The sequence below is a fragment of the Oncorhynchus kisutch genome, unplaced genomic scaffold (assembly GCF_002021735.2).
Source record: "Oncorhynchus kisutch isolate 150728-3 unplaced genomic scaffold, Okis_V2 scaffold1672, whole genome shotgun sequence".
NCBI classification, from domain to species: domain Eukaryota; kingdom Metazoa; phylum Chordata; class Actinopteri; order Salmoniformes; family Salmonidae; genus Oncorhynchus; species Oncorhynchus kisutch.
The window spans coordinates 1-25385 of NW_022263617.1; the positions used below are offsets into that span (position 1 = coordinate 1).

A 25385-nucleotide genomic window follows, 5' to 3' on the forward strand; every position below is an offset into this window, starting at 1 on the left:
GGCAGTGGCTCAGGTGTGGTTGTTGTCCTTGATGATCTTTATGGCCTTCCTGTAACATCGGTGGTGTAGGTGTCCTGGAGGGCAGGTTTTCCCCCAGTGATGCGTTTGAACAGACCTCACTATCCTCTGGAGAGCCTTACGGTTGTGGGCGGAGCAGTTGCCGTACCAGGCGGTGATACAGCCCCGCCAGGATGCCTCGATTGTCCACCACCTCACTTTGTGAGTGCTTTTGGTGACAAGCCGAATTTCTTCAGCCGCCTCCTGAGGTTGAAGAGGCGCTGCTGCGCTTTCTTCACGATGCTGTCTGTGTGGGGTGGACCAATTCAGTTTGTCTGTGATGAGTATGCCGAGGAACTTAAAACTTGCTACCCTCTCCACTACTGTTCCATCGATGTGGATAGGGGTGTTCCCTCTGCTGTTTTCCTGAAGTCCACAATCATCTCCTTAGTTTTTTGACGTTGAGTGTGAGGTTATTTTCCTGACACCACACTCGAGGGCCCTCCACGCTCCTACCTGTAGCTGCCGTCGTCGTTTGTTGGGTAATCCAAGCCTACCACTGTTGTGTCGGTCCGCAACTTGATGATTGAGTTGGAGCGTGGCCGTGGCCACGCAGTCGTGGGTGAACAGGGGAAGTACAAGGAGATGGGCTCAGAAAGCACACCCTTGTGGGGCCCCAGTGTATGAGGATCCGCGGGGTTGTAGATGTGTGCCTACCCTCACCCCACCTGGGGGTGGTCCCGTCAGGAAGTCCAGTACCCAGGGACCCAGGGTCTCGAGCTTGATGACGAGCTTGGATGGTACTATGGTGTTAAATGCCGAGCTGTAGTCGATGAACAGCAGTCTCACATAGATATTCCTCTTGTCCAGATGGGTTAGGGCAGTGTGCAGTGTGGTTGAGATTGCATCGTTCTGTGGACCTATTTGGCCGGTAAGCAAATTGGAGTGGGTCTAGGGTGTCAGGTAGGTGGAGGTGATATGGTCCTGGACTAGTCTCTCAAAACACTTCATGATGACGGAATGTGAGTGCTACGGGGCGGTAGTCGTTTAGCTCAGTTACCTTAGCTTTCTTGGGAACAGGAACAATGGTGGCCCTCTTGAAGCATGTGAGAACAGCAGACTGGGATAGGGATTGATTGAATATGTCCGTAAACACACCAGCCAGCCTGTCTGCGCATGCTCTGAGGGCGCGGCTGGGGATGCCGTCTGGGCCTGCAGCCTTGCGAGGGTTAACACGTTTAAATGTTTTACTCACCTCGGCTGCAGTGAAGGAGAGGCCGCATGTTTTGGTTGCAGGCTGTGTCAGTGGCACTGTATTGTCCTCAAAGCGGGCAAAAAAGTTATTTAGTCTGCCTGGGAGCAAGACATCCTGGTCCGTGACGGGGCTGGTTTTCTTTTTGTAATCCGTGATTGACTGTAGACCCTGCCACATACCTCTTGTGTCTGAGCTGTTGAATTGAGATTCTACTTTGTCTCTATACTGACGCTTAGCTTGTTTGATTGCCTTGCGGAGGGAATAGCTGCACTGTTTGTATTCGGTCATGTTTCTGGTCACCTTGCCCTGATTAAAAGCAGTGGTTCGCGCTTTCAGTTTCACACGAATGCTGCCATCAATCCACGGTTTCTGGTGTGGGAATGTTTTAATCGTTGCTATGGGAACGACATCTTCAACGCACGTTCTAATGAACTCGCACACCGAATCAGCGTATTCGTCAATGTTGTTGTCTGACGCAATACGAAACATATCCCAGTCCACGTGATGGAAGCAGTCTTGGAGTGTGGAATCAGATTGGTCGGACCAGCGTTGAACAGACCTCAGCGTGGGAGCTTCTTGTTTTAGTTTCTGTCTGTAGGCAGGGAATAACAAAATGGAGTCGTGGTCAGCTTTTCCGAAAGGAGGGCGGGGCAGGGCCTTATATGCGTCGCGGAAGTTAGAATAGCAGTGATCCAAGGTTTTGCCAGCCCTGGTTGCGCAGTCGATATGCTGATTAGCCTTGTTAAAATCCCCAGCTACAATGAATGCAGCCTCAGGATGTATGGATTCCAGTTTGCAAAGAGTCAAATAAAGTTAGTTCAGAGCCATCGATGTGTCTGCTTGGGGGGGAATATATATGGCTGTCATTATAATCGAAGAGAATTCCCTTGGTAGATAATGCGGTCGACATTTGATTGTGAGGAATTCTAAATCAGGTGAACAGAAGGACTTGAGTTCCTGTATGCATTTGTGACCACACCATGTCTCGTTAGCCATAAGGCATACGCCCCCGCCCCTCTTCTTACCAGAAAGATGTTTGTTTCTGTCGGCTCGATTTGTGGAGAAACCAGCTGGCTGCACCGACTCCGATAGCGTCTCTCCAGTGAGCCATGTTTCCGTGAAGCAAAGAACGTTACAGTCTCTGATGTCCCTCTGGAATGCTACCCTTGCTCGGATTTCATCAACCTTGTTGTCAAGAGACTGGACATTGGCGAGAAGTATACTGGGGAGTGGTGCACGATGTGCCCGTCTCCGGAGTCTGACCAGAAGACCGCTACGTTTCTCTCTTTTACGAAGTCGTTTTTTGGGGTCGCCGGCTGGGATCCATTCCGTTGTCCTGGGTGAAAGGCAGAACACAGGATCCGCTTCGCGAAAGTCATATTCTTGGTCGTACTGATGGTGAGTTGACGCTGCTCTTATATTCAGTAGTTCTTCTCGACTGTATGTAATGAAACCTAAGATGACCTGGGGCACTAATGTAAGAAATAACACGTAAAAAAACAAAAAACTGCATAGTTTCCTTAGGAACGCGAAGCGAGGCGGCCATCTCTGTCGGCGCCGGAAGTTCTCAACTTTGATATGATTTGTAAGTGAAAGTAGGCAAAAACAGAGGTGATTATGATATGAAATATTGCATCAGGACATCTATCATGCTGTGAAGATCCTTCTTGTATATGAACTCATTTCAAATGTAAGGTATTGAAAGCATTCTATTTTTGCTGTCTGTAAATGTATTTACAAAATTCAACATGGCTGCCTATTCAGATGCTCTAGGAAGGTTGTGTAAATACAGAGAGAAGAGTTCAATTAGAGTAAAATATCCATACTTGTAGCACATTCATATTGTACCATGTATTGTTCAATTCATACATTTAAATTGCAGTAACTATTCAGTCATTGTGCTTTGTTTTTCATCGGTTCATTAAAGAATAGGTCTTTGATTAAGTCATGGTAAACTGTAAAAATGGTGTTCCTTTGAACTTTTTCTCTTGCATTACTGATATTGAATAACGTGTTCCATCATGACCTGTTACATGACTATTACCACTTGATCCAGTTGTTTATGCAAAATAGCTATTTGTATATAAACAGTATAACTTGTACACATGCACTTGTAAAGAAATTATAATAATTGATGTGCTATACTTAGTCTTGGTTGTAATTTATGGCTTCTCTTTACTGTGCAAAACGACCAATTTATTATTTATATATTTTTTGTACTTTTATCTTTTTTTAATCCCCCAATTTTCATGATATTCAATTGGTAGTTGCAGTGTTGTCCCATCTCTGCAACTCCCCTATGGACTCGGGAGAAGCGAAGGTCAAGAGCCATGCATCCTCCGAAACAGGACCCTGCTAAGCTGCACTGCTTCTTGACACACTGCTCGCTTAACCCGGAAGCCGCACCAATGTGTTGGAGGAAACACCGTGCAGCTGGTGACCAAAGTCAGCGGGGCCATCTGTGCGCCGCCTCATGGGACTCCTGGTCACGGCCGGCTCGAACCCAGGTTTGTAGTGACACCTCAAGTACTGCGATGCAGTGCCTTAGACCGCTGCGCCACTTGGGAGGCCCAACTACCTTATTTTCTAAAGATGACATCATAATCTGCCCTTGTAGCCCACACTCTTGATAACCTCAACCACTGCTCCCTGCTCCAGAATTGGGCAATTATACATTGCCCAACAAACTGCATGTAATGGATCTAATTTACTGGTGAGTGGATGCTATTTCATTTCATTGCTGTAAGTAGTTAAGGAAAGAAAAACTGAATACATCTGTGGAATATAAATTGCCGGATTTATAAAGGATGTATAAATCAAGAGTGCCAAGAGCTATGTCTACCATATGTGTAGAACAACACAAAGTACAAGCCAAAAGGAGTGGTCTTTCATTCAACTGACAATCAAAAACGTCTTGCATTGATTTGACCCTGAACATTCAGAGTTTGATTGACTCTTCAAACCAAAATCATCAGTGAAGAAACCGTGTACCTTTTAAGTACTACCTTATAGTACTTCAAACCCCATGTCCAAGTATTTTACATTTCAACGTATAACAAATGTGAGAGAGCTATCATTCAACGAGTTGTCTATGTTATCAATCTGTCAATGAAGACACCGGTGCCCCTGGGTGAACCATCACAGACTCGGGCATGTTTGCTGTGAAACTCTGGGGGGCACTGACAGACAGACTGGAGAGAATGTTGAGAATGTAGATGTTGAGCCACTGGAGCCCAGTGACTGCTGGTTTGAGAGGCAGATGTCTGCCAATGACTGTGTCCGTGACTATGTCCATGGCCCAGCCTTCAAATGTCTTTGGTGTGGTCTCGGTAGCCTGTAGGTTGGAGGAAACTGGAGCGTAGGCTTGGACTGGGTAGGAATGATTCTGGAACCAATGAGAATGTGGAGAGTTTACAGAGAGCTTATCTAACTAAACAGTGATTCTCTAACTAATCATGGGGGACCACTAGGTGCCTATTGTACAGTATTCAATTACAGCTGAGGATCATCTATTGAAACTGCTCATTATACTGTAGTACATCATGTACTCTGGCTTGCACCCAGCAATCATGTTCATTTAATGACCTCTCGTCTTGTAGGATAAATGATGCATCTAGTGCTTTCTCAGTACTCAGGGTGGGTGGACTGTCTTCCTTCTCTATTGATGTAGGGTCATACAGGACATCAATGTTCAGGGGCACAACTTTCACTGGGGACAGGGAGACATCCCCCCCCATTCTGAAATTGCATTTTTGTCCCCCCCAGATGTATCATTGAAAGGTGATACAAAACGAGGCAAAAGTGTGCTTTAGGGCCTTGAGGATGCGGTTGGGTTGGCTGTTTGGACTATTTATCTGACCGGATGGGGAGAAAAAACACTTCTAAAACCAAAGTTGTCCCTCAGAAGCCTGAAAGGCATCTTCTTATCCAGGACTGATGCTCTATGTTCAGCATGAGGACTCAACACACATTTCAAGCATATTATTTATTTTAATTGAACCTTTATTTAACTAGGCAAGTCAGTTTAAGAACAAATTCTTATTTACAATGATGGCCTACCCTGGCCAAACCCGGACAGAGCTGGGCCAATTGTGCACCGCCCTATGGGATTCCCAATCACGGCCAGATGTGATACAGCCTGGATTCAAACCAGGGACTGTAGACTGAGATGCAGTGCCTTAGACCACAGCACCGCACATAAACATATTACCATTTAACTACACTATTAAGCCCCCTTAAAGCTGTGACATACTGCAGTGTATCACAGTTATTTTCAACCACAATAAGGTTGGAGTAAGGATAGAGATCCCCCCTGCTATGATGGGGTTGCAGAGGAAGAGAGTGTGGGACCAAAAGTGTTACTATGACCAGAAACAGCCAGGCCAGGGCTAACATGGGTACACTGACCCCAAAAAGAAAGCCCTTAACCATAAGTGAGTACACTGTGGCCATACCCATAAGGGAGGGGGATACAGGAACTAACCCCTCCACTTGATTCTGGGCAGATGCACCAAACAGTACCAGCCCCAAGGTTGTGTACAACACCCCTGTGTTGATAGAGAGCAGCTGAAACATGAGGAGGAACCAAACGGTGCCCACAGTCTTCTTAATCCCACCACAGAGGAGCACCAGAACCCCAATGCTGAGGAGTATCTGGGTCTCTGTCTGGTGGTGGAAGGAGTATGTGATGGGCTTGTGTACCGCAAAGGAAGAGGAGAGGATTAAACGGATGTTATCGGGTTGACAGACATCAGCGGCATTGATGTGTTGTGCTCTAGCTTGCTGCTGTAGCCTAATGGCACAATCTGTTACGTCATTAACGTTAGCTACACGTTGTAGCACGCTAGATAACGTTACAACAGATCCATTCAAAGTGGCTAGCTAGCTACTGAGCATGATTCTTGAGTCACTCAACCCCTCCTTGCTAAGGTACCATGCCCATTGGCAAAAACTGTAGTTCCAAGACTTTAGACATCTTCTGATAAACCGAAATATGTAGTGACTGTAAACAAAACTGATGATACTGTAACGGCCCTGGGTTTATAAGCGCGGAAATTGACTCTGCCGCACGAGCATGCTTTTGGGGCACAGTCGATAGCGCGCCGGACCTCGGGCTAGAAGGTCCGAGGGTTCGAGACCTGCTCCCTGTCTGTTTCATTACAATACTATAATGACAGCAACAATGCCACTTGTTAGCCTGAACTCAGGAGTAAAACTCTTGAACCTCTGAACCACATCTTTCTAAACTATTCGGGTGATCATGTTGATGCTCAGTGCATACTTGTCAAACTACTAGAGGATAATCAAGCACAATACAAAATGTCACTAACGACACTTTTCTTCCAATATTGCACAACACTTTAGCCAAGACTTGAGAAGCTAGCTTGCTAAACCAAAACAAATGTACTGAACTTCCGCATTTGGATGAATCACTTTCACAACCACAAAGATACTGTTGCGCAGACCATGAAGTGCGTTAAAGGCAGTGCTGCATTTAAAGACACTTCCTTCCACCTGCTGGCTTGTGCCTGAAATGTGATGACCAAGGAGTCCTCAACAGCTCATGTGAGTTAGATAGAAAGTTAGATATATTTGATTGGACAATTTAATAAAATAATAAAACCCGTTTAATTAAATAAAACGTGTCAGGCCAGGGACAACAAAATAAAGTAAACGGTTTCTATTGTGGTCCCTTAATGTTACTCAAAGTAAAACAATAATACAACAAAATATTTGGCAAGGAATGGTTTCTTCCTATTGATATCATGTTGGTCTATCTATGTAAAACGTCCAACCAACCATCGATACAACCATTACTCAGTCAGTAAGATATAATAAGCACATCACGTTCGTTATTGAGCTACAACCAGTGAAAATATGATACCACTAGTCCGGCTCCAAACAAGCGTTTTTCTTGTGACGTATTAAGCGCAGTCATAAAGCTGTGACCCAAAATGACGTAACCATGCATTAATTCACTACATAAACGGTGTTCAGATTTGATTTAATCTGTTCAATAGTTTTCTTCACTCAGGTTGTTGCAGGTAATCTTTGGCCTTTTGGGGCACCTCCTTCCCGACATATATATACATATATAGGAAATAGGGTGCCATTTGGGATGCCATCTTTGTGTGTGTGTCTGTGTGTGAGTCAGGATGTGTTTTGTGTCTATTAATTGATGGAAATGTTTCCCTCAGAAAGAAAGATGGATCGTAATGATGAGAGAATCAAAAGAGCTTTAAGACGCCGCCCTTATGTGGTAAATATCAAATATTTGTTTGTTTTGTCCTGTTTTTGTTATATTATCACATTTTAAATTAAGTGTTGTGTTGACAGTTGAAACCAGTGAGGGTGAACACCCCTGATTCCGTGTTGTGGCCAACCGGCAAGGTGCACAGAAGGCCAAAGCCTGTAAGTCATATCTGACCTGAAACAAAAACACATACACATTAGTTATGCATTCTGCATGTACAAACTGCAGTTCTCAGAATTATTGCAAATGCAGATATCCCTATCTAACTTCATTGAATGCTGTCTTGACAGTCTAATTCAGTGCAGACCCCTCAGATCCACAAAAGGCCTGTAAGTCAAATTCAACCACATAACAGTCCTTATATTATTTATTGATACACAATTCAAGGCCAATATGAGCAAAGCAGTGTTGAATTCATTCTTTTCTGTTAACAGCCAATCATTGTGAGCTATGGGCAGGACCAGACATCTGGGGATGGATGGAGCATCAATCTAGAGCCTCTCAGCCAGGTCATCTCTGCTGTTCCCATAAAGACACAACAGTTCGATCAATCTGTTGATTCATATGGCCATTTTGGTTGGCTTGGTTGAATTGACAATTATCCATTCGAGATGCTAAAGAATCCTGTACTATGGAAGATCTTTTGCCCCACCCCTAATGTTATGGGAGTTGCATTTATTGCATTTTCAGTTACCCATGTATTACTCACTACTTGTACAACCATGTTGGATTGCCTACATATTCTATGTATTCTATGGCTGCCATGAGTACATGCCTTTCTCTGTCTCCTCAGTCTGGAAGGGTGACTCGGCTGATAGAGAGAAAATATCATGACGTGATCTCATCCTCCAGTTCTGATGACTTTTCCATCTACTCCTTCACTGACTGTGAATCTGAGGTAAAAGAGTTGTACCCTACCGTCCATGTCTTTGTTGAGTGACATCACTGGGAGGAGGATGGTCTCTGACTATTTGACTCTGATACACAGTGTGATGATGAGGATCATGAAAGGAGGACACCAAAGCTGAAAGTTGAGAATGGAAAGGAGACAAAGCTTGATGTGAGGGACATGGACGAGGATGATGATCTGTCTCTCCACTCCTTCGATGAGTCAGACTTCCTGGTAAGTTCTGCATATTAAATATTTTTTATATATATACATGGGGGATTGGAAATGATGCAGACAATTACTTATTGAGTGTAGTCATGTATCTGCAATGTGTATAGAGTAGTTATAAAGTATTTCTACAGATTGTGTTGAACATAGCACTTTCCTGATATGTTACTTTACTTTCTGGTCCTACAGAGCCCAGGGAAGGTCTCAGGTCCTGTATCTGTCAAGAATGGCCTCTCTCCTCTTGTAACCTCAGCACACCGGACACTGGCTGAAGCCCTACGGGCCCTGCCCTCTGCTGTAGGCTCTCCCTACCCAGTAAATGTTCCAAGGCCTCGGACTCCTCTCAACCCTGTCATTATCGCTCCGCCCCGAACAGAGAACTTCCCATACCGCCACAGCCCTCGCCTGGCTCCCATCACCAACCTGAGCGAGACCGGCAGGAAGCTGCTCCAGGAAATGGCTGGAGTGACCCCACAGGTGAGAGGAAATACAAGAAGGGAATATTGGCCGTAAGTCCTTCTATAGTATAGCATAAGTCCTTCTCTAGTATAGTATAGCTCTAGGTATAGTAGCTCAAGAGAAGAGAGAACCCATAAACTTACATTACTTTATCTGCTTGTCCAAAATATTCAGGAAGGGAAGGTCAATAAGAAAAAGAAGAGCAAGGCCAAAAAAGAATTGAAGCAAGAGAAGGCCAGTAAGACGAAACAGATGGGAAATGTTGGAGAAAGTAAGGAGGAGGACAAGAAAGAGGAAAAGAAGAGTCTGAGGAAGAGGTGAGGAAATAGAGGAGGGAGAAGTGGAACATAACCAGGGAATACTAGACTAGAGAATTTGAGAAATAGAATGAGGTAGCAGAGAAAGAGCAGCTATCTGATGTGTAAGTGCAAACTTAAGCAATAAGGCACGAGGAGGTGTGATATATGGCCAATATATCACGGCTAAGGGCTGTTCTTAAGCACGACGCAACACGGAGTGCCTGGATACAGCCCTTAGCCGTGGTATATTGGCCATATACCACAAACCCCCGAGGTGCCTTACTGTTATTATTAACTGGTTACCAACGTAATAAGAGCAGTAAAAATAAATGTTTTGTCATACCCGTGGTATACGGTCTGTTATAAACTGGGTGGTTCGCGCCCTGAATGCTGATTGGCTGACAGCCGTGGTATATCAGACCATATACCACAGGAATGACAAAGTATTTAATTTTACTGCTCTAATTACATTAACCAGTTCATCATAGCAATAAGAAACCTTGGGGGTTTGTGGTATATGGCCAATATACCACGGCTAAGGGCTGTATCCAGGCACTCCGTGTTGTGTTGTGCGAAAGAACAGCCCTTAGCTGTGGTATATTGGCCATATACCACACCCCCTCGTGCCTTTTTCCTTAAATATACCACGGCTTTCAGCCAATCAGCATTCAGGGATCGAACCACCCAGTTTATAATACTATTTATTCTCCTGTGGTTTTTAATTGACAGGTTTCTTCAGTGGCTGCTGTCCAAACTGAGATGTTCAAAGAAATAATGGACAACTATTACTTCTACCACACACACACACAGATTTTGAGTATTGGTTATTCCTACAACACACACAAATGTAATTTCAGAGACAGGAACTATGATTAGCAAAATACATATATTGGTCTCATTCTTATATTTTGAGACATGCAGCATTATTTAAATAAAACATATATATTGATCCCCATACAGCCTATGATAATGAATTGGATTTACATGCTTAGGCTTGGAAATATAGCCAGGAGAAGCAAAGGACAGCACCAACCTTAGGGCAGTGTCACTGGTATTGGGGTCATAGGTCTCCTTTGGCCAAAGTGAAGAGTTGAGGGCCCCTTACTGGTCTCCTTGCAATATCTGGTCTCCCACACAGAGATGGAAATCTACACCTGTTTAGACCCTGGAGGATATGGCTTCAGATGAAAGACAGCAGAGAGATGCAGAACGTAAAAGTTTCAAACACATTGATATGCAAATTCAGGACCATTATACACTGAAGTGGAGCATGCATCTGGTCTGAAGCATGTCAAAAGAGTAGAAATGAACTGGGACTGGAGGAATACATCACATTTAAACTAAATTATCATGTATCTGATTTAGCTACACTTATCTGTACTTGAATTGTGCTGTTTGAAAAGTGCATTTCCAATAAAGCTTTTTAAATTGCAGTTATTTGTGTCAGACAGATTTTTGTCTTAATTAATTACATCAGGGGTTCTTAAACTTTTTACATCAAGGGAATATTATTATACTGATATTATCTTACCTGTTATCAGTGGGGGGATTTATTCTGTTGCTCTGGACTGTATCCCACGGTAGGTGGCGGTAGTGAACCAATAAATAGTTGTATTGCTCGCCAGAAACCCAACCAGGCTGGCAGACAGTTGTTACCATGCAACGAGCAGACGCTTGCGAAAAGTACTTGCTACACAATTGGCAAAATTGCCTGCTGCTGTATACATAGCGCGCGTGTGTGTATGTTGCTAACCTAGCTAGTTAGCTAGCCATCAATAAAGTTCCCAATGTTACAACATGGCAGACGGCTGGAGCACCGACACCGGAGAGGCTGCCTATCGTTCCCGGGATGCTGTCAAAAACCTTACAATTAAGTAAGTTGCAGTTGGCCGTTGTGTGGCTTTTAGTCCTTGCATTGCCATATAAGCAAGACACTGTCGTTAGCTCTCAAAGCAGATGATGATGATAAACACCCAGTATATTGCTTGACCTGATCCCTGAGTTTGCCATGAAAACATGGCATTTAGCTAGCTAGAATCCTGTTTACTTTGTTTATATTTACAATGGTGTTTACAGGATCCGTATTCAGAGAGTCACCTCCACAGCAGCCCTCTCCCAACACCTTCAGCAGCAGGTTTGGACTCAACAGGAGAGGGGAGGCATTGAGCTGGACACCCTCAACTCACAGACTCAATCAGGTGTTAACACTGTTTTGAAACAGGAAGATGATGTTAGATGTTTTGAAACAGAAAGATGTCAGATGCTTCTTAGTTGAGTAGATGTCATTTTCGTGGTGACTAGATATGGACCACAACATCTTGGTTTTGTTTCAGCCAGAAATTATGAGGAGTTAGTGGTAGGCTGGCAGGAGAAGCTGTTCAGTCAGTGTCCTTATAACAAATAAGAATTTACTGTTTAGGATAGTTTGTTGCATAGTAAGGTGTGTGTGTGTGTGCACAATATGAAGTGGTCAGTATGCCAGACTCCGCTGGAGAGACAATACCACACAGACATCATGGCTCAGGAGCGGACCAGGGGCAGACGGAACTGCAGGATTTTCACCTACACCGATTCTGACTGCTACACCAATTGGGAAGGGGTGGTTTTCAACAGAATCTCCATTTCTGTAACGGTTCTGTAACCAAAGACTCTGGGAGACGGGAAGCAAGTATAGGGGGAGGATTTTATAGGGGGAGCTGGAGCAGACGTGACAATTTCATTATTCAAAACAAAGCATTTACCTATTTTCTGTCCAAAAGAAACGTTAGTGTTTTAAAGCTGTTTTTGATGTACTCACTACAGCATTCCCAGAGTATGGTGACGCAGGTCAAGTCCAATCCTACCTTACTGGCACATAGGATGGCCAATGTCAGACACAGACGACAGGACAGACGCCCAGTGTAGGTCCCTGTTACTCACCAAAGTTAATTATTATTAAAGTGAATGTAATTGAAGCAGCATTGATGCGTCGTGCTGCTTTGAAGACAGTGTACCGGTATGTTCACATTACACCATACCCTTCTATGCAAAATGTGTTTATGGTATTCTGTTGGTCTGCAGTGACAGCACCATCCCCAAGTCCAGGCTGATTACCTGGGAGCCCTTGTAGGACTTTGTGAAGACCAGCCACATGGTCAACACACCTGTACAGACCATGCACATCATGGGGGACCTGGGACCAGCAGGCAAGTGAGTAGCACAAGGGGAAAAACCACTATGTAGCCTATACACTTATTACACTGCTTTGTATGTAATAACTTTGAAGTAGATTCCAATTCAGGCATTGAAAAGTGGCATTTTATTATTGTATTTCTCAGACTTGGCCAAAAGGAGAAGGAATGCTTGTGTGCACGATAAGAGCAGATGGAAATGGAGTGGTTACCATCAAACCAGACTTCAACAAAGGCAAGGAGCACTACAGGCCAGTGACCTGCACCCGCTGAAGTCAAAATATTTTACCCCTAGCTCAAGTAAGGGTCACTTACTTGGTAGCAGAATTTATACATTCCCAGCCATTTACTGTGATATGATGCTGTTTGTTTGCACCCAAGGTTGAGACGGAGGGGGAGAAGAGGGAGGTGTGGCGACAGAACAGCAGCAGTGCATATATTTTTTCACCTTTATTTAACCAGGTAGGCAAGTTGAGAACAAGTTCTCATTTACAATTGCGACCTGGCCAAGATAAAGCAAAGCAGTTCGACACATACAACGACACAGAGTTACACATGGAGTAAAACAAACATACAGTCAATAATACAGTATAAACAAGTCTATATACGATGTGAGCAAATGAGGTGAGATAAGGGAGGTAAAGGCAAAAAAAGGCCGTGGTGGCAAAGTAAATGCAATATAGCAAGTAAAACACTGGAATGGTAGATTTGCAATGGAAGAAAGTGCAAAGTAGAAATAAAAATAATGGGGTGTAAAGGAGCAAAATAAATAAATTAAATACAGTAGGGAAAGAGGTAGTTGTTTGGGCTAAATTATAGGTGTGCTATGTACAGGTGCAGTAATCTGTGAGCTGCTCTGACAGTTGGTGCTTAAAGCTAGTGAGGGAGATAAGTGTTTCCAGTTTCAGAGATTTTTGTAGTTCGTTCCAGTCATTGGCAGCAGAGAACTGTAAGGAGAGGCGGCCAAAGAAATAATTGGTTTTGAGGGTGACTAGAGAGATATACCTGCTGGAGCGTGTGCTACAGGTGGGAGATGCTATGGTGACCAGCGAGCTGAGATAAGGGGGGACTTTACCTAGCAGGGTCTTGTAGATGACATGGAGCCAGTGGGTTTGGCGACGAGTATAAAGCGAGGGCCAACCAACGAGAGCGTACAGGTCGCAATGGTGGGTAGTATATGGGGCTTTGGTGACAAAACGGATTGCACTGTGATAGACTGCATCCAATTTGTTGAGTAGGGTATTGGAGGCTATTTTGTAAATGACATCTCCAAAGTTTAGGATTGGTAGGATGGTCAGTTTTACAAGAGTGTGTTTGGCAGCATGAGTGAAGGATGTTTACATTCTAACCAGACACCTAGGTATTTGTAGTTGTCCACGTATTCTAAGCCAGAGCCGTCCAGAGTAGTGATGTTGGACAGGTGCAGGCAGCAATCGGTTGAAGAGCATGCATTTAGTTTTACTTCTATTTAAGAGCAATTGGAGGCCACAAAGGAAGAGTTGTATGGCATTGAAGCTTGCCTGGAGGGTTGTTAACACAGTGTCCAAAGAAGGGCCAGAAATATACAGAATGGTGTCGTCTGCGTAGAGGTGGATCAGAGACTCACCAGCAGCGAGAGCGACATCATTGATGTAAACAGAGAAGAGAGTCGGTCCAAGAATTGAACCCTGTGGCACCCCCATAGAGACTCCCAGAGGTCCGGACAGCAGACCCTCCGATTTGACACATTGAACTCTATCAGAGAAGTAGTTGGTGATCCAGGCGAGGCAATCATTTGAGAAACCAAGGCTGTCGAGTCTGCCGATGAAGATGTGGTGATTGACAGAGTCGAAAGACTTGGCCAGATCAATGAATATGACTGCACTGTAATGTTTCTTATCAATGGCGGTTAAGATTGTTTAGGACCTTGACTACACTCAATAAGTAGGAGTAACTTACAAAAAGCTCTGGACATAGGTATTTTTTTATGACTTGAGGAGCCTGTTCTCGGCTATACTGGTCTGCATTTCTGCCATGCTGTCTATATTTTCGGCCATCTCTCCTGTGCATTTCTTGAATGCCACTTTCAACCTCCAAGTCATTCAGCCAACTGTCCAGGTCTACTGCCTTAGGATCACCATTACTGCAGTTTCTCTTCATCTCTTGGATCATCTTTTACCTCAGATTCACAGTCAGTGAAGGAGTAGATGGAAAAGTCATCAGAACTGGAGGATGAGATCACGTCATCATATTTTCTCTCTATCAGCCGAGTCACCCTTCCAGACTGAGGAGACAGAGAAAGGCATGTACTCATGGCAGCCATAGAATACACTGGCATTGACCCTCAAGGACATGTAGAATATGTAGGCAATTCAACATGGTTGTACAAGTAGTGAGTAATACATGGGTAACTGAAAATGCAATAAATGCAACTCTCATAACATTAGGGGTGGGGCTAAAGACCTTCCATAGAATAGGATTCTTTAGCATCTCGAATGGATGATTGTCAATTCAACCAAGCCAACCAAAATGGCCATATGAATCAACAGATTGATCTAACTGTTGTGTCTAATGGAACAGCAGAGATGACCTGGCTAAGAGGCTCTGGATTGATGTTCCATCCGTCCCTAGATGTCTGGTCCTGCCCACAGCTCACAATGATTGGCTATAAACAGTAAAGAATGAACTAAACACTGCTTTGCTCATTGCAGAATGTATAACTAATGTGCATATGTTACTGATTTCAGTTTGAAATGACTTACAGGTTTTGTTCTTCTGTACACCTTGTCGGTTGGCCACATCACAGAATCAGGGGTGTTTACCCTCATTGGATTCATCCGTCAACACATCACTCAATTTAAAAGGTGATAATATAACAAAAACAGGACAAAACAGACATGTATTGTAAATTTACCACATAAGAGCTGCGTCTTAAAGCTCTTTTGATTCTCTCATTATTACGATCCATTGCTTTCTGGGGGAAACATTTCCATCAATATTGTATGTATATATAATATATGTGTGAGTGTGTATATACACAGATTTGGATAACATTAACTTAAGAGACCACTGCAAAATGATCAGTTTCTCTGGGTTTACTATTTATAGGTATGCGTTTGGGTAAAATGAAATTTTTTGTTTTATTCTATAAACTACTGACATTTCTCCCAAATTCCAAATAAATTTTTTGTCATTTAGAGCATTTATTTGCAGAAAATTACAACTGATCAAAATAACAAAAACAGATGCGGTGTTGTCAGACCTCGAATAATACTTATATATATATATTTTGTTTTTGTAAAAAAAAATGTGAATTTTACTCCTTTTTCTCCCCAATTTTGTGGTATCCAATTGTTGTAGTAGCTACTATCTTGTCTCATCGCTACAACTCCCGTACGTGCTCGGGAGAGACGAAGGTTGAAAGTCATGTGTCCTCCGATACACAACCCAACCAAGCCGCACTGCTTCTTTAACACAGCGCGCATCCAACCCGGAAGCCAGCCGCACCAATGCGCCGGAGGAAACACCGTGCACCTGGCCACCTTGGTTAGCGCACACTGCGCCCAGCCCGCCACAGGAGTCGCTGGTGCGCGATGAGACAAGGACACCCCTACCAACCAAGCCCTCCCTAACCCGGGCGACGCTAGGCCAATTGTGCATCGCCCAACGGACCTCCCGGTCGCGGCCGGTTACGACAGAGCCTGGGCCCTTAACCACTGCGCCACCCGGGAGGCCCTTAATACTAATATTTTAACTTAGGAAGAGTTCTGAAATCATTAATTGGAGGAATAACCCTGATTTTCAATCACAGCTTTCATGCGTCTTGGCCACCAGTCTTTTACGTTGGTGTTGGGTGACTTTATGCCATCCTGGCTCAAAAATCCAAGCAGCTTGGCTTTGTTTGATGGCTTGTGACCATCCATCTTCCTCTTGATCACATTCCAGACGTTTTCAATGGGGTTCAGGTCTGGAGACTGGGCTGGCCGTGACAGGGTCTTGATCTGGTGGTCCTCCATCCACACCTTGATTGACTTGACTGTGTGGCATGGATCATTGTCCTACTGGAAAAACCAATCCTCAGAGTTGGTGAACATTGTCAGAGCAGAAGGAAGCAAGTTTTCGTCCAGGACAACCTTGTACGTGGCTTGATTCATGCGTCCTTCACAAAGATAAATCTGCCCGATTCCATCCTCCACAAAATTTCACAGTGGGTGCGAGACACTGGCTTGTAGGCCTTTCCAGGTCTACGTCTAACCATTAGACGACCAGGTGTTGGGCAAAGCTGAAAATTGGACTCATCGGAGAAGATGACCTTACTCCAGTCCTCTACTATGGTCTTTTGAAAACCTCAGCCTGGCACTTCTTTGCTTCTCATTGATGAAGGGCTTTTTTCTAGCTTTACACAACTTCAGCCCTGCCCCTAGGAGCCTGTTTCAAACCATCCTCACCGTGCGCTTCACCTCAGCTGCATTAACCTACAAAAATAATGGCAAACTGCCTTGTTCAGGGGCAGAATGACAGATGTTTACCTTGTCAACTCTGGGATTCGATCTTGAAACCTTTTGGTTACTAGTCCAACGCTCTAACCACTAGGCTACCTGCCACCCCAATGAACTGCTGTCTTTGAAATGTTAAGGATGGAAGCATCCTGTATCCCTCTGCCAGTAAAGCCCTTCTTTTCCTCACTCAAAATGTTCCTTTTCAACTCTTCTGGCATAGTTAATGGTTATTTTTTGATTCCCAATTACTTTTGAGGTACTACTAGCACTGATTTAAACATCCAGCTGGTCCTATTCCAAGAGGATAGTGATGACCACAGCGGTTTTTATACTTTTCCTCGTTAAATAAGATTTGGTTCAGGTGACCACCTAATCAGTACCCCATTCAGTAGAATGAGGTGTGCCTGTGTGGGAAATCAACAGACACTGGAATGGAATTTCTGCCATACATGTAGAGATTCTGATTACAGTAACATTTGTTAATTCTTTCCAGAGCTCTGAGTGTATGTGGTACCCTGTATACAGGTTGGGAAGGCTGTGCACCAAAAGGCCAAAGGTTACCTGCAACAACCTGAGTGAGGAAAGAGATTATACAGATGAAATCTAATCTGAACACAGTGTATGTAGGGAATTAATGCTTGGTTACGTCATAATACGTCACAGCTTTATGACTGCGCATAATACATCGCAAGAGAAAGGCTTGTTTGGAGTCTAACTAGTGGTATTGTCTTCTCACTGGTTGTAGCTAGCTGAATAACGAAAGTGATGTACATATTTCCTACTGACTGAGTAATGGTTGTATCGATGGTTGGTTGGATGTTTTTTTTTTACATAGATAGGCTAACAGGATATCAATAGAAAGAAACCATTCCTTGCCCCCCAAAAATAATTTTGCACTTTGAGTAACAAGCACTAAGGGACCACAATGGAATTCGTTGATTTTATTGCGTTGTCCCTGACACATTTTATTTTATTAAACAGTTTTATTTTTTTTACTAAACTGTCAAATATATCTATCTCACTTTCTATCTAACTCAAATGGGCTGTTGAGAACTCTGATCATCACATTTCAGGCGCAAGCCAGCAGGTGGCAGTGTCTTTAAATGCAGCACTGCCTTAGTGCTTCTACACCTGCATTGCTTGCTGTTTGGGGTTTTAGGCTGGGTTTCTGTACAGCACTTTGAGATATCAGCTGATGTACGAAGGGCTATATAAATAAATTTGATTTGATTTGATGATCTGAGCATCAAATAACTTTGGTTGTGAACGTGGTTAATAAAAATGCGGAAATCCATTACATTTGCTTTGGTTTAGCAATTTATCTACCCTGTCTTAGTTAAAGTGTTGTGCAATATTGGAGGACAGGTGTCGTAACTGACATTTTTGTATTGTGCTTGATTATCCACTGGTATTAGTTTGACATATGTACTGAGCATCAAAAATCAGTTTTGAAAGATGTGGAAGAATTTGGGGTGAGCTGTTGTAACTTCTCAAGGGATATGTTCTGTGTTGGACTGTGATGTTATGCGTTTCATAGACTACTGGTATGTCTGCGTCCTAACACAAGGCCATTGTGTTCCGGAACTATTGATTTATAGAAGAAACTGTTGTGTGAATACAATATGATTGTATTATCACCTCCCACTATATAAGGGACATGTAACCATTTCATCCTTGCTGTGAAATTAGAGATGGCTCTCCTCTGCAGCTGCTTGTATTAAATATGTTTATTACATTGTTAAATATAGGATTATCACCACAGCAAGCAAAGTACTTGGAGTCAAACAGACAGGCCTGGATGAGATCTTTTAGGTCAGGGCCCTCCAAGTCTCACAAAATCATTTTAGACCCAAGCCACCCCTTGTACCCAGGCTTTGAACTACTCCCCACTGGGCACAGGTATAGGGCACCCCTCAGCAAGAAAAACAGAACTAGACACTCATTTGTGCCAGGTGTGATATCCCTCCTAAATAGCTCGGGCTGATGTTCCTATCGAATCAGTAAGGCCAGCAGGCTAGTCATTTTTTAAATGTTTCATTGGTATGTAACTGTTATGAAAGTTGTATTGTAAATGTTGTTTTGTATTAAAACGCCACTTTAAACGTGTACATGACACTGCAACAACATTTCCCCATGGGGACAATAAAGTCAGTAAGTAAACCCTGCCTTAATCTTGGAATAAAATTTTCCACAACTGTGGTTCAGAGATTCAAGAGTTTTACTCCTGAGTTGAGGCTAACGAGTGGCATTGATCCTGTTATTATCATGTAATTTGTTTTGTTTATTGTCAATACATGTCTCAGGTTATCAAAGGATGCCTTCAGTCTTGGAAGTACAGTTTTTGGCAATGGGCATGGTAAGTTAGCAAGGAGGGGCTGAGTGACACAAGCTCATCACATACCCCTTCCACCACAAGAAAGTGACCCAGATACTCCTCAGCATTGGGCTTCTGGTGCTCCTCTGTGGTGGGATTGAGAAGAGTGTGGGCACTGTTTGGTTACTCCTCATGTTTCAGCTGCTCTCTATCAGCACAGGGGTGTTGTACACAATTCTGGGGCTGGTAGTGTTTGGTGCATCTGCCCAGAATCAAGTGGAGGGGTTAGTTCCTGTATCCCTCTCCCTTATGGGTATGGCCACAGTGTACTCACTTATGGTTAAGGGCTTTCTTTTTGGGGTCAGTGTACCCATGTTAGCCCTGCCCTGGCTGTTTCTGCTCATAACATTTTTGGTCCCACACACTGTCTTACTCTGCAACGTCATCATCACAGGGCAGGATCTGTATCCTTACTCCAAATAACTGAAGCAGTCGGCAGTCGCCAGTTTCCTGCCAACACATTGGTGCAGCTGGCTTCTGTGTGAAGAAGCAGTGTGGCTTGGCAGGGTTGTGTTTCGGAGGACGCATGGCTCTCGACCATTGGCTTTTTCAAGTCCGTAGAGGAGTTGCAGCGATGGGACAAACTGTAACTACCAATTGGATGTCACAAAAAAAAATTTAAAAGCACCAAAACATTTCTATAATTAATTGGTCGTTGTGCACAGTAAAGAGAAGCCATAAATTACTCCCTAGTCTAAGTATAGCAATTCAATCATTATTATTTATTTACAATTGCATGTCTTCAAGTTATAATGTTTATATACAAATAGCTATTTTGCATAAACAACTGGATCAAGTGGTAATAGTCATGCAACAGGTCATGATGGAACACGTTATTCAATATATGTAATGCAAGAGAAAAAGTTCAAAGGCACACAAATGAAAACATGAACCCTGCCATATCACTACAATAGTTTAGGGGTTTCTCTATTAAAAGAAACTGCTGAACATCACCCTTATATCATCCATTTCATACAGTTAATGTTCAGCAGAACCTCAAGTTGAAGTAAATATTTTGTATCGGACCACCAACCAACAGCATAGAAAGACACCTCGATAAAATACTTACTGAGTGGCATAGTAGTAGGTGTCAGGTGCATCGGGTTCATTGTGTCAAGAACTGCAACACTACTGGGTTTTTAGCGCTCAACAGTTTCCCGCGTGTATCAAGAATGGTCCACCACCCAAAGGACATCCAGACAACTTGACTACTGTGGGAAGCATTGGAGACAACATGGGCCAGCATCTCTGTGGAACGCTTTCAACACCTTGTAGAGTCCATACCTGACGAATTGAGGCTGTTATTAATATTGGGGAGGTGTTCCTAATGTTTTGTATACTACAGGGCTAAAGAATCATATACTATGGAAGGTCCTTGAGAGTAAATGCCAGTGTATTCTATGGCTGCCATGAGTACATGCCTTTCTGTCTCCTCAGTCTGGAAGGGTGACTCGGCTGATAGAGAAAATATGATGAGGTGAACTCGTCCTCCTATTCTGAGGACTTTTCCATCTACTCCTTCACTGACTGTGAATCTGAGGTAAAAGAGTTGTACCCTACCGTCCTTGTCTTTGTTGAGTGACATCACTGTGAGGAGGATGGTCTCTGACAAGTTGACTGATACCCAGTGTGATGATGAGGATCATGTAAGGAGGACACCACCGCTGAAAGTTAAGGATGAGGAGGATATAAAAGGTAACAAAGCTTGAAGTGAGTTATATGGTAGAAGACGACGATCTGTCTCTCCACTCCTACGACGAGTCAGACTTCCTGGTTAGTTGTGCATATTGCATGGGGGATTGGAAATGATACAGACAATTATATTGATAGATCTCAAAATGTATCTGCAATATTAAAGCAGATCTCTCCCCCACACACACGTTTTTGAATAACTCTTGCTGAATGTGGAGAATGGACTATGACCAGCTAGCTCTCTGACACACAGCTTGATGATGGCAATGACGCCTCTACTGAGGACAGTCCAGAGCCTCCAAAGGAACCACAAGGACCAGTGAAGGACCATCGACTGGTAGGCATCTTTTAAATTTGTGTGTGTGTGTCACATCTCAATGGTTTGACCCTATGTCTGTAGAGATTATTGTGGCCAAGGCCAACCTCCTCCTCCCTGCCTCTGTGAGTTCACTGAATAAGGTGTCACACCAGCTTGAGGTGGTCCCCACTGTCCGGCCCTGCGGACAGCAGCTGGACAAGAAGACACAGTGGACCAACACCAACGAGGAGAGTCTGAGGAGGATCAAAGAGAACCTGACCTCAATAGAATTCAACCTGGAGGAAGGTCTGAAGATGCACAATGATGGTCAGGACATCAATCAAGAGGCCGAAGAAGAATGAGGGATGCTGTAGAGGATGGATTGCAAAGTGGATGGGGAGGAGGAAGGAGAGACTGAGGGACAAAGACATGGCTAGGGAGGTCAAGAGGATGGGTGAGAAGGTGAGGGCACTGATCCAAGTGATGAAGAGAACTGCAGTGAAGGTGATCTTAAGGCAGTAGACCTGGACAGTTGGCTGAATGACATGGAGGTTGAAATTATAGACAGCATGGCAGAAATGCAGACCATTATAGTCGAACAGGCTCCTCAAGTCTGAAAAAAATAACAATGTCCAGAGTTTTGTAAGTTACTCCTACTTATTGAGTGTAGTCATGTATCTGCAATGTGTTTAATGTGTTTGTTTTTAACATAGCACTTTCTTGATATTTGACTTGTTTCTGGTCCTACAGAGCCCAGGGAAGGTCTCTGGTCCTGTGTCTGGCAAGACTGGCCTCTCTCCTCTTGAGACCTCAGCACCCCGGACCCTGGCTGAAGCCCTACGGGCCCTGCCCTCTGCTGTGGCCCCTCCCTCCCCAGATAATGTCCCAAGGCCTCTGACTCCTCTCAGCCCTGTAGTTATCACTCCGTCCTCTACAGAGAACTTCCCATACCGCCGCAGCCCTCGGCTGGCCCCCATAACCAACCTGAGTGTAACCGCCCCCACAGGTGAGAGGAAATACAAGAAGGGTATATTTCCCGGAAGTCCTAGGTATAGTAGCTCAAGAGAAGAGAAAACCCATAAGCTTACATTACTTTATCTCCTTGTCCAAAATATTCAGGAAGGGAAGGTCAATAAGAAAAAGAAGTGCAAGGCCAAAAAAGTAGTTAAGCAAAAGAAGGCCGGTAAGATGCAACAGATGGAAAATGTTGGAGGAAGTAAGGAGGAGGACAAGAAGAGGAAATAGAGGGAGAAGTGGAACATAACCAGGGAATACTAGACTAGAAAATTCTAGAAATAGAATGAGGTAGCAGAGAAAGAGCAGCTATCTGAGGTGCCTTAATACTATTATTAACTGGTTACCAATGTAATTAGAGCAGTAAAAATAATGTTTTGTCATACCCGTAGTATATTGTTGTAAACACACACACAGATTTTGAGTATTGGTTACTCCTACAACACACACAAATGTAATTTCAGAGACAGGAACTATGATTAGCAAATACTTATATTGGTCTCGTTCTTATATTTTGAGACATGCATCATTCTTTAAAAAATATATATATTGGTCCCCATACTGCCTAGCCAGGTGGCTTGTGATAATGAGTTGGATTTACATAGTGCTTAGAAGCGCTTTCACATTCTTAGGCTTGGAAATATAGCCAGGAGAAGCAGGGTCAACACCTCTACTCATGCCATAAGTGCCATGACATATTTAGTAACCACAGAGAGATAAGACCTCTGTCTCCACAGTCTCATCCAAAGGACAGCACCAACCTTAGGGCAGTGTCACTGGTATTGGGGTCTTAGGTCTCATTTGGACAAAGGGAAGAGAAGATGCCCTTTACTGGTCTCCTTGCAATATCTGGTCTCCCACACAGAGATGGAAACCTACACCTGTTTAGACCCTGGAGGATATGGCTTCAGATGAAAGACAGCAGAGAGATGCAGAACGTAAAAGCTTCAAACACATTTATATGCAAATTCAGGACCATTGTACTCTGAAGTGGAGCATGCATCTGGTCTGAAGCATGTCAAAAGAGTAGAAATGAATTGGGACTGGAGGAATACATCACATTTAAACTAAATTATCATGTATCTAATTTAGATACACTCATCTGTACTTTTTTGTTTGAAATGGGACTTTCCAATAAAGCTTTTTATATTCCAATTATTTGTGTCAGACAGATTTGTCTTAATGAATTACATCAGGGGTTCTTAAACTTTTTACAGCAAGGGAATATTATTGTACTGACATTACCTAAATGTTATCAGTGGGGGGTGTTTAATCTGCTGTTCTGGTCTATATCCCACGGTAGGTGGTGGTAGGGCACCAATAAATAGTTGGATTTTTCACCAGAAACCCAAGAAGGCAGGCAGAGACTTTTGTTACCATGCAACAAGGAGATACTTGTGAAAAGTACTAGTTCCAGAATTGGCTGCTGTATACATAGCGTGCGTGTGTGTATGTGTTGGTATCTACTGTACTGATGGCGCAAAAGCATGCAAGCAGTTGCTCCCGATGCCATTTCGGTACACTGCAGCATCCACCGAGAGGCTCTTGCTGCCAAAGGAATGCCTGACAGCTTGAAAGACATTTTGGACACTACTGGGCAAATGGTTTACTTTGTTAAAGCAAGGCCCCTGATCTCTCGTGTATTATCTGCACTATGCAATGATATGGGCAGCGACCATGTAACGTTTGTACAACAAACAGAAGTGTGCTGGTTATCATGGGGCAAAGTATTGACACATTCTTTTAGAATTGAGAGACGAGCTTAAAGTTTTCTTTACTGACCATCATTTTCACTTGTCTGACCGCTTGCATGATGATGAGTTTCTCACACGACTGGCCTATCTAGGTGATGTTTTTTCTCTCCTGAATGATCTGAATCTAAGATTACAGGGACACTCCGTAACAATTTTGAGGGTGCGGGACAAAATTGAGGCTATGATTAAGAAGTTGGCGCTCTTCTCTGTCAGCATTACAAGGACAACACACAGGTACTTCCATCATTGTATGATTTTTTTGCGTGCAAATGAACTACAGCTTACGGACAATGTCAAATGTGATATAGCGAAGCACCTGAGTGAGTTGGGTGAGCAATTAAGCAGGTACTTTCCCGAAACGAATGACACAAACAACTGGATTCATTATCCCTTTCATGCCCTGCCTCCAGTCCACTTACCTTTATCTGAACAAGAGAAATTGCAACAACCGCTTCTGTGAAAATGGAATTTAATCAGAAGCCATTGCCAGATTTCTGGATTGGGCTGCGCTCAGAGTATCCTGCCTTGGCAAATCGCCTGTTAAGACACTGATGCACTTTGCAACCACGTACCCATGTGAGAGTGGATTCTCATCCCTCACTAGCATGAAAACTAAATACAGGCACAGACTGTGTGTGGAAAATGACTTAAGACTTAGACTCTCTCCAATACAACCCAACATTGCAGAGATATGTGCATCCTATCAAGCACACCCTTCTCATTAACCTGTGGTGAGTTATTCACAATTTTCGATGAACAAATAAAGTTTTATATGTAAGATAGCTAAATAAAGAGCAAAATTATTGATAATTAATATATTCTTATTTGTGCCCTGGTCCTATAAGAGCTCATTGTCACTTTCCACGAGCCGAGTTGTGACAAACTCACACTCGTTCTTATGTTTAATAAATGTATCGTATAGTGTGTGTGTGGCAGGCTTACAGTGATGGCAAACAACAACATTTGAGAGTGCGCTGAACCTGATGCTAGAGGGGGTACGTAGCTGGAGGTTGAATATTTGAATGGGTACGGGACTATAAAAAGTTTGGGAACCACTGCCCTAGATGTTAACCTATTTCATTTGGGTGAGGGGTTATTATGGGGAAAAAAATGATTCTCTATTTTGGAATAAACCGATAGATTTTTGTTATAAAATAAAGAGTGCAGCCAGACCTTTGTTGTTTCCCATCAGATTAGAAAAGTTGGAGATAATATACATTAAATG

General features: G+C 43.4%; 3 protein-coding genes across 8 annotated transcripts; all 3 read left to right on the top strand.

Moving 5' to 3' along the window:
* The first annotated feature begins 6698 nt into the window (after positions 1-6698).
* Positions 6699-10806, top strand: LOC116367425 (uncharacterized). 2 transcript variants are annotated; one of them, XM_031818864.1, is made up of 10 exons: positions 6699-6817; positions 7450-7511; positions 7589-7663; positions 7796-7834; positions 7940-8014; positions 8299-8403; positions 8494-8628; positions 8812-9099; positions 9256-9398; positions 10110-10256. In XM_031818864.1, the coding sequence occupies exons 2-10, from the start codon at positions 7458-7460 to the stop codon at positions 10153-10155; spliced, it is 960 nt and encodes a 319-aa protein (XP_031674724.1). In that variant the 5' UTR covers positions 6699-6817; positions 7450-7457; the 3' UTR covers positions 10156-10256. The 2 variants fall into 2 exon arrangements, with proteins under 2 accessions (XP_031674724.1, XP_031674725.1); XM_031818865.1 differs by lacking the exon at positions 9256-9398 and having other exon boundaries at positions 10110-10806.
* A 218-nt stretch (positions 10807-11024) lies between these two features.
* On the top strand, positions 11025-12563 carry LOC116367428 (Meckel syndrome type 1 protein-like). The gene is made up of 4 exons (XM_031818867.1): positions 11025-11254; positions 11457-11578; positions 12183-12280; positions 12441-12563. Exons 1-4 carry the CDS (start codon positions 11230-11232, stop codon positions 12487-12489), a joined length of 294 nt encoding a protein of 97 aa, XP_031674727.1. The 5' UTR covers positions 11025-11229; the 3' UTR covers positions 12490-12563.
* An 8167-nt stretch (positions 12564-20730) lies between these two features.
* Positions 20731-23483, top strand: LOC116367424 (uncharacterized). 5 transcript variants are annotated; one of them, XM_031818863.1, is made up of 4 exons: positions 20732-21175; positions 21348-21854; positions 22143-22398; positions 22512-23483. In XM_031818863.1, the coding sequence occupies exons 2-4, from the start codon at positions 21714-21716 to the stop codon at positions 22526-22528; spliced, it is 414 nt and encodes a 137-aa protein (XP_031674723.1). In that variant the 5' UTR covers positions 20732-21175; positions 21348-21713; the 3' UTR covers positions 22529-23483. The 5 variants fall into 5 exon arrangements, 4 of the variants coding, with proteins under 4 accessions (XP_031674723.1, XP_031674720.1, XP_031674722.1 ...); XR_004208348.1 differs by having other exon boundaries at positions 20731-21097; positions 21348-21431; positions 22143-23483; XM_031818860.1 differs by having other exon boundaries at positions 20735-21175; positions 22143-23483.
* Positions 23484-25385: the final 1902 nt, after the last annotated feature.

Bases quoted from the DNA above. Each gene is read 5' to 3' on its own strand.
- LOC116367424 (XM_031818860.1), top strand. From the start codon at position 21,714: ATGATGGTCAGGACATCAATCAAGAGGCCGAAGAAGAATGAGGGATGC. The intron at 21,855-22,142 runs GTGAGGGCACTG...CTGGTCCTACAG, and splicing joins TCAAGAGGATGGGTGAGAAG to AGCCCAGGGAAGGTCTCTGG.
- LOC116367425 (XM_031818864.1), top strand. From the start codon at position 7,458: ATGGATCGTAATGATGAGAGAATCAAAAGAGCTTTAAGACGCCGCCCT. The intron at 8,404-8,493 runs GTAAAAGAGTTG...TCTGATACACAG, and splicing joins TCACTGACTGTGAATCTGAG to TGTGATGATGAGGATCATGA. The intron at 8,629-8,811 runs GTAAGTTCTGCA...CTGGTCCTACAG, and splicing joins TCGATGAGTCAGACTTCCTG to AGCCCAGGGAAGGTCTCAGG.
- LOC116367428 (XM_031818867.1), top strand. From the start codon at position 11,230: ATGCTGTCAAAAACCTTACAATTAA. The intron at 11,255-11,456 runs GTAAGTTGCAGT...TGGTGTTTACAG, and splicing joins GTCAAAAACCTTACAATTAA to GATCCGTATTCAGAGAGTCA. The intron at 11,579-12,182 runs GTGTTAACACTG...TACTCACTACAG, and splicing joins CAACTCACAGACTCAATCAG to CATTCCCAGAGTATGGTGAC.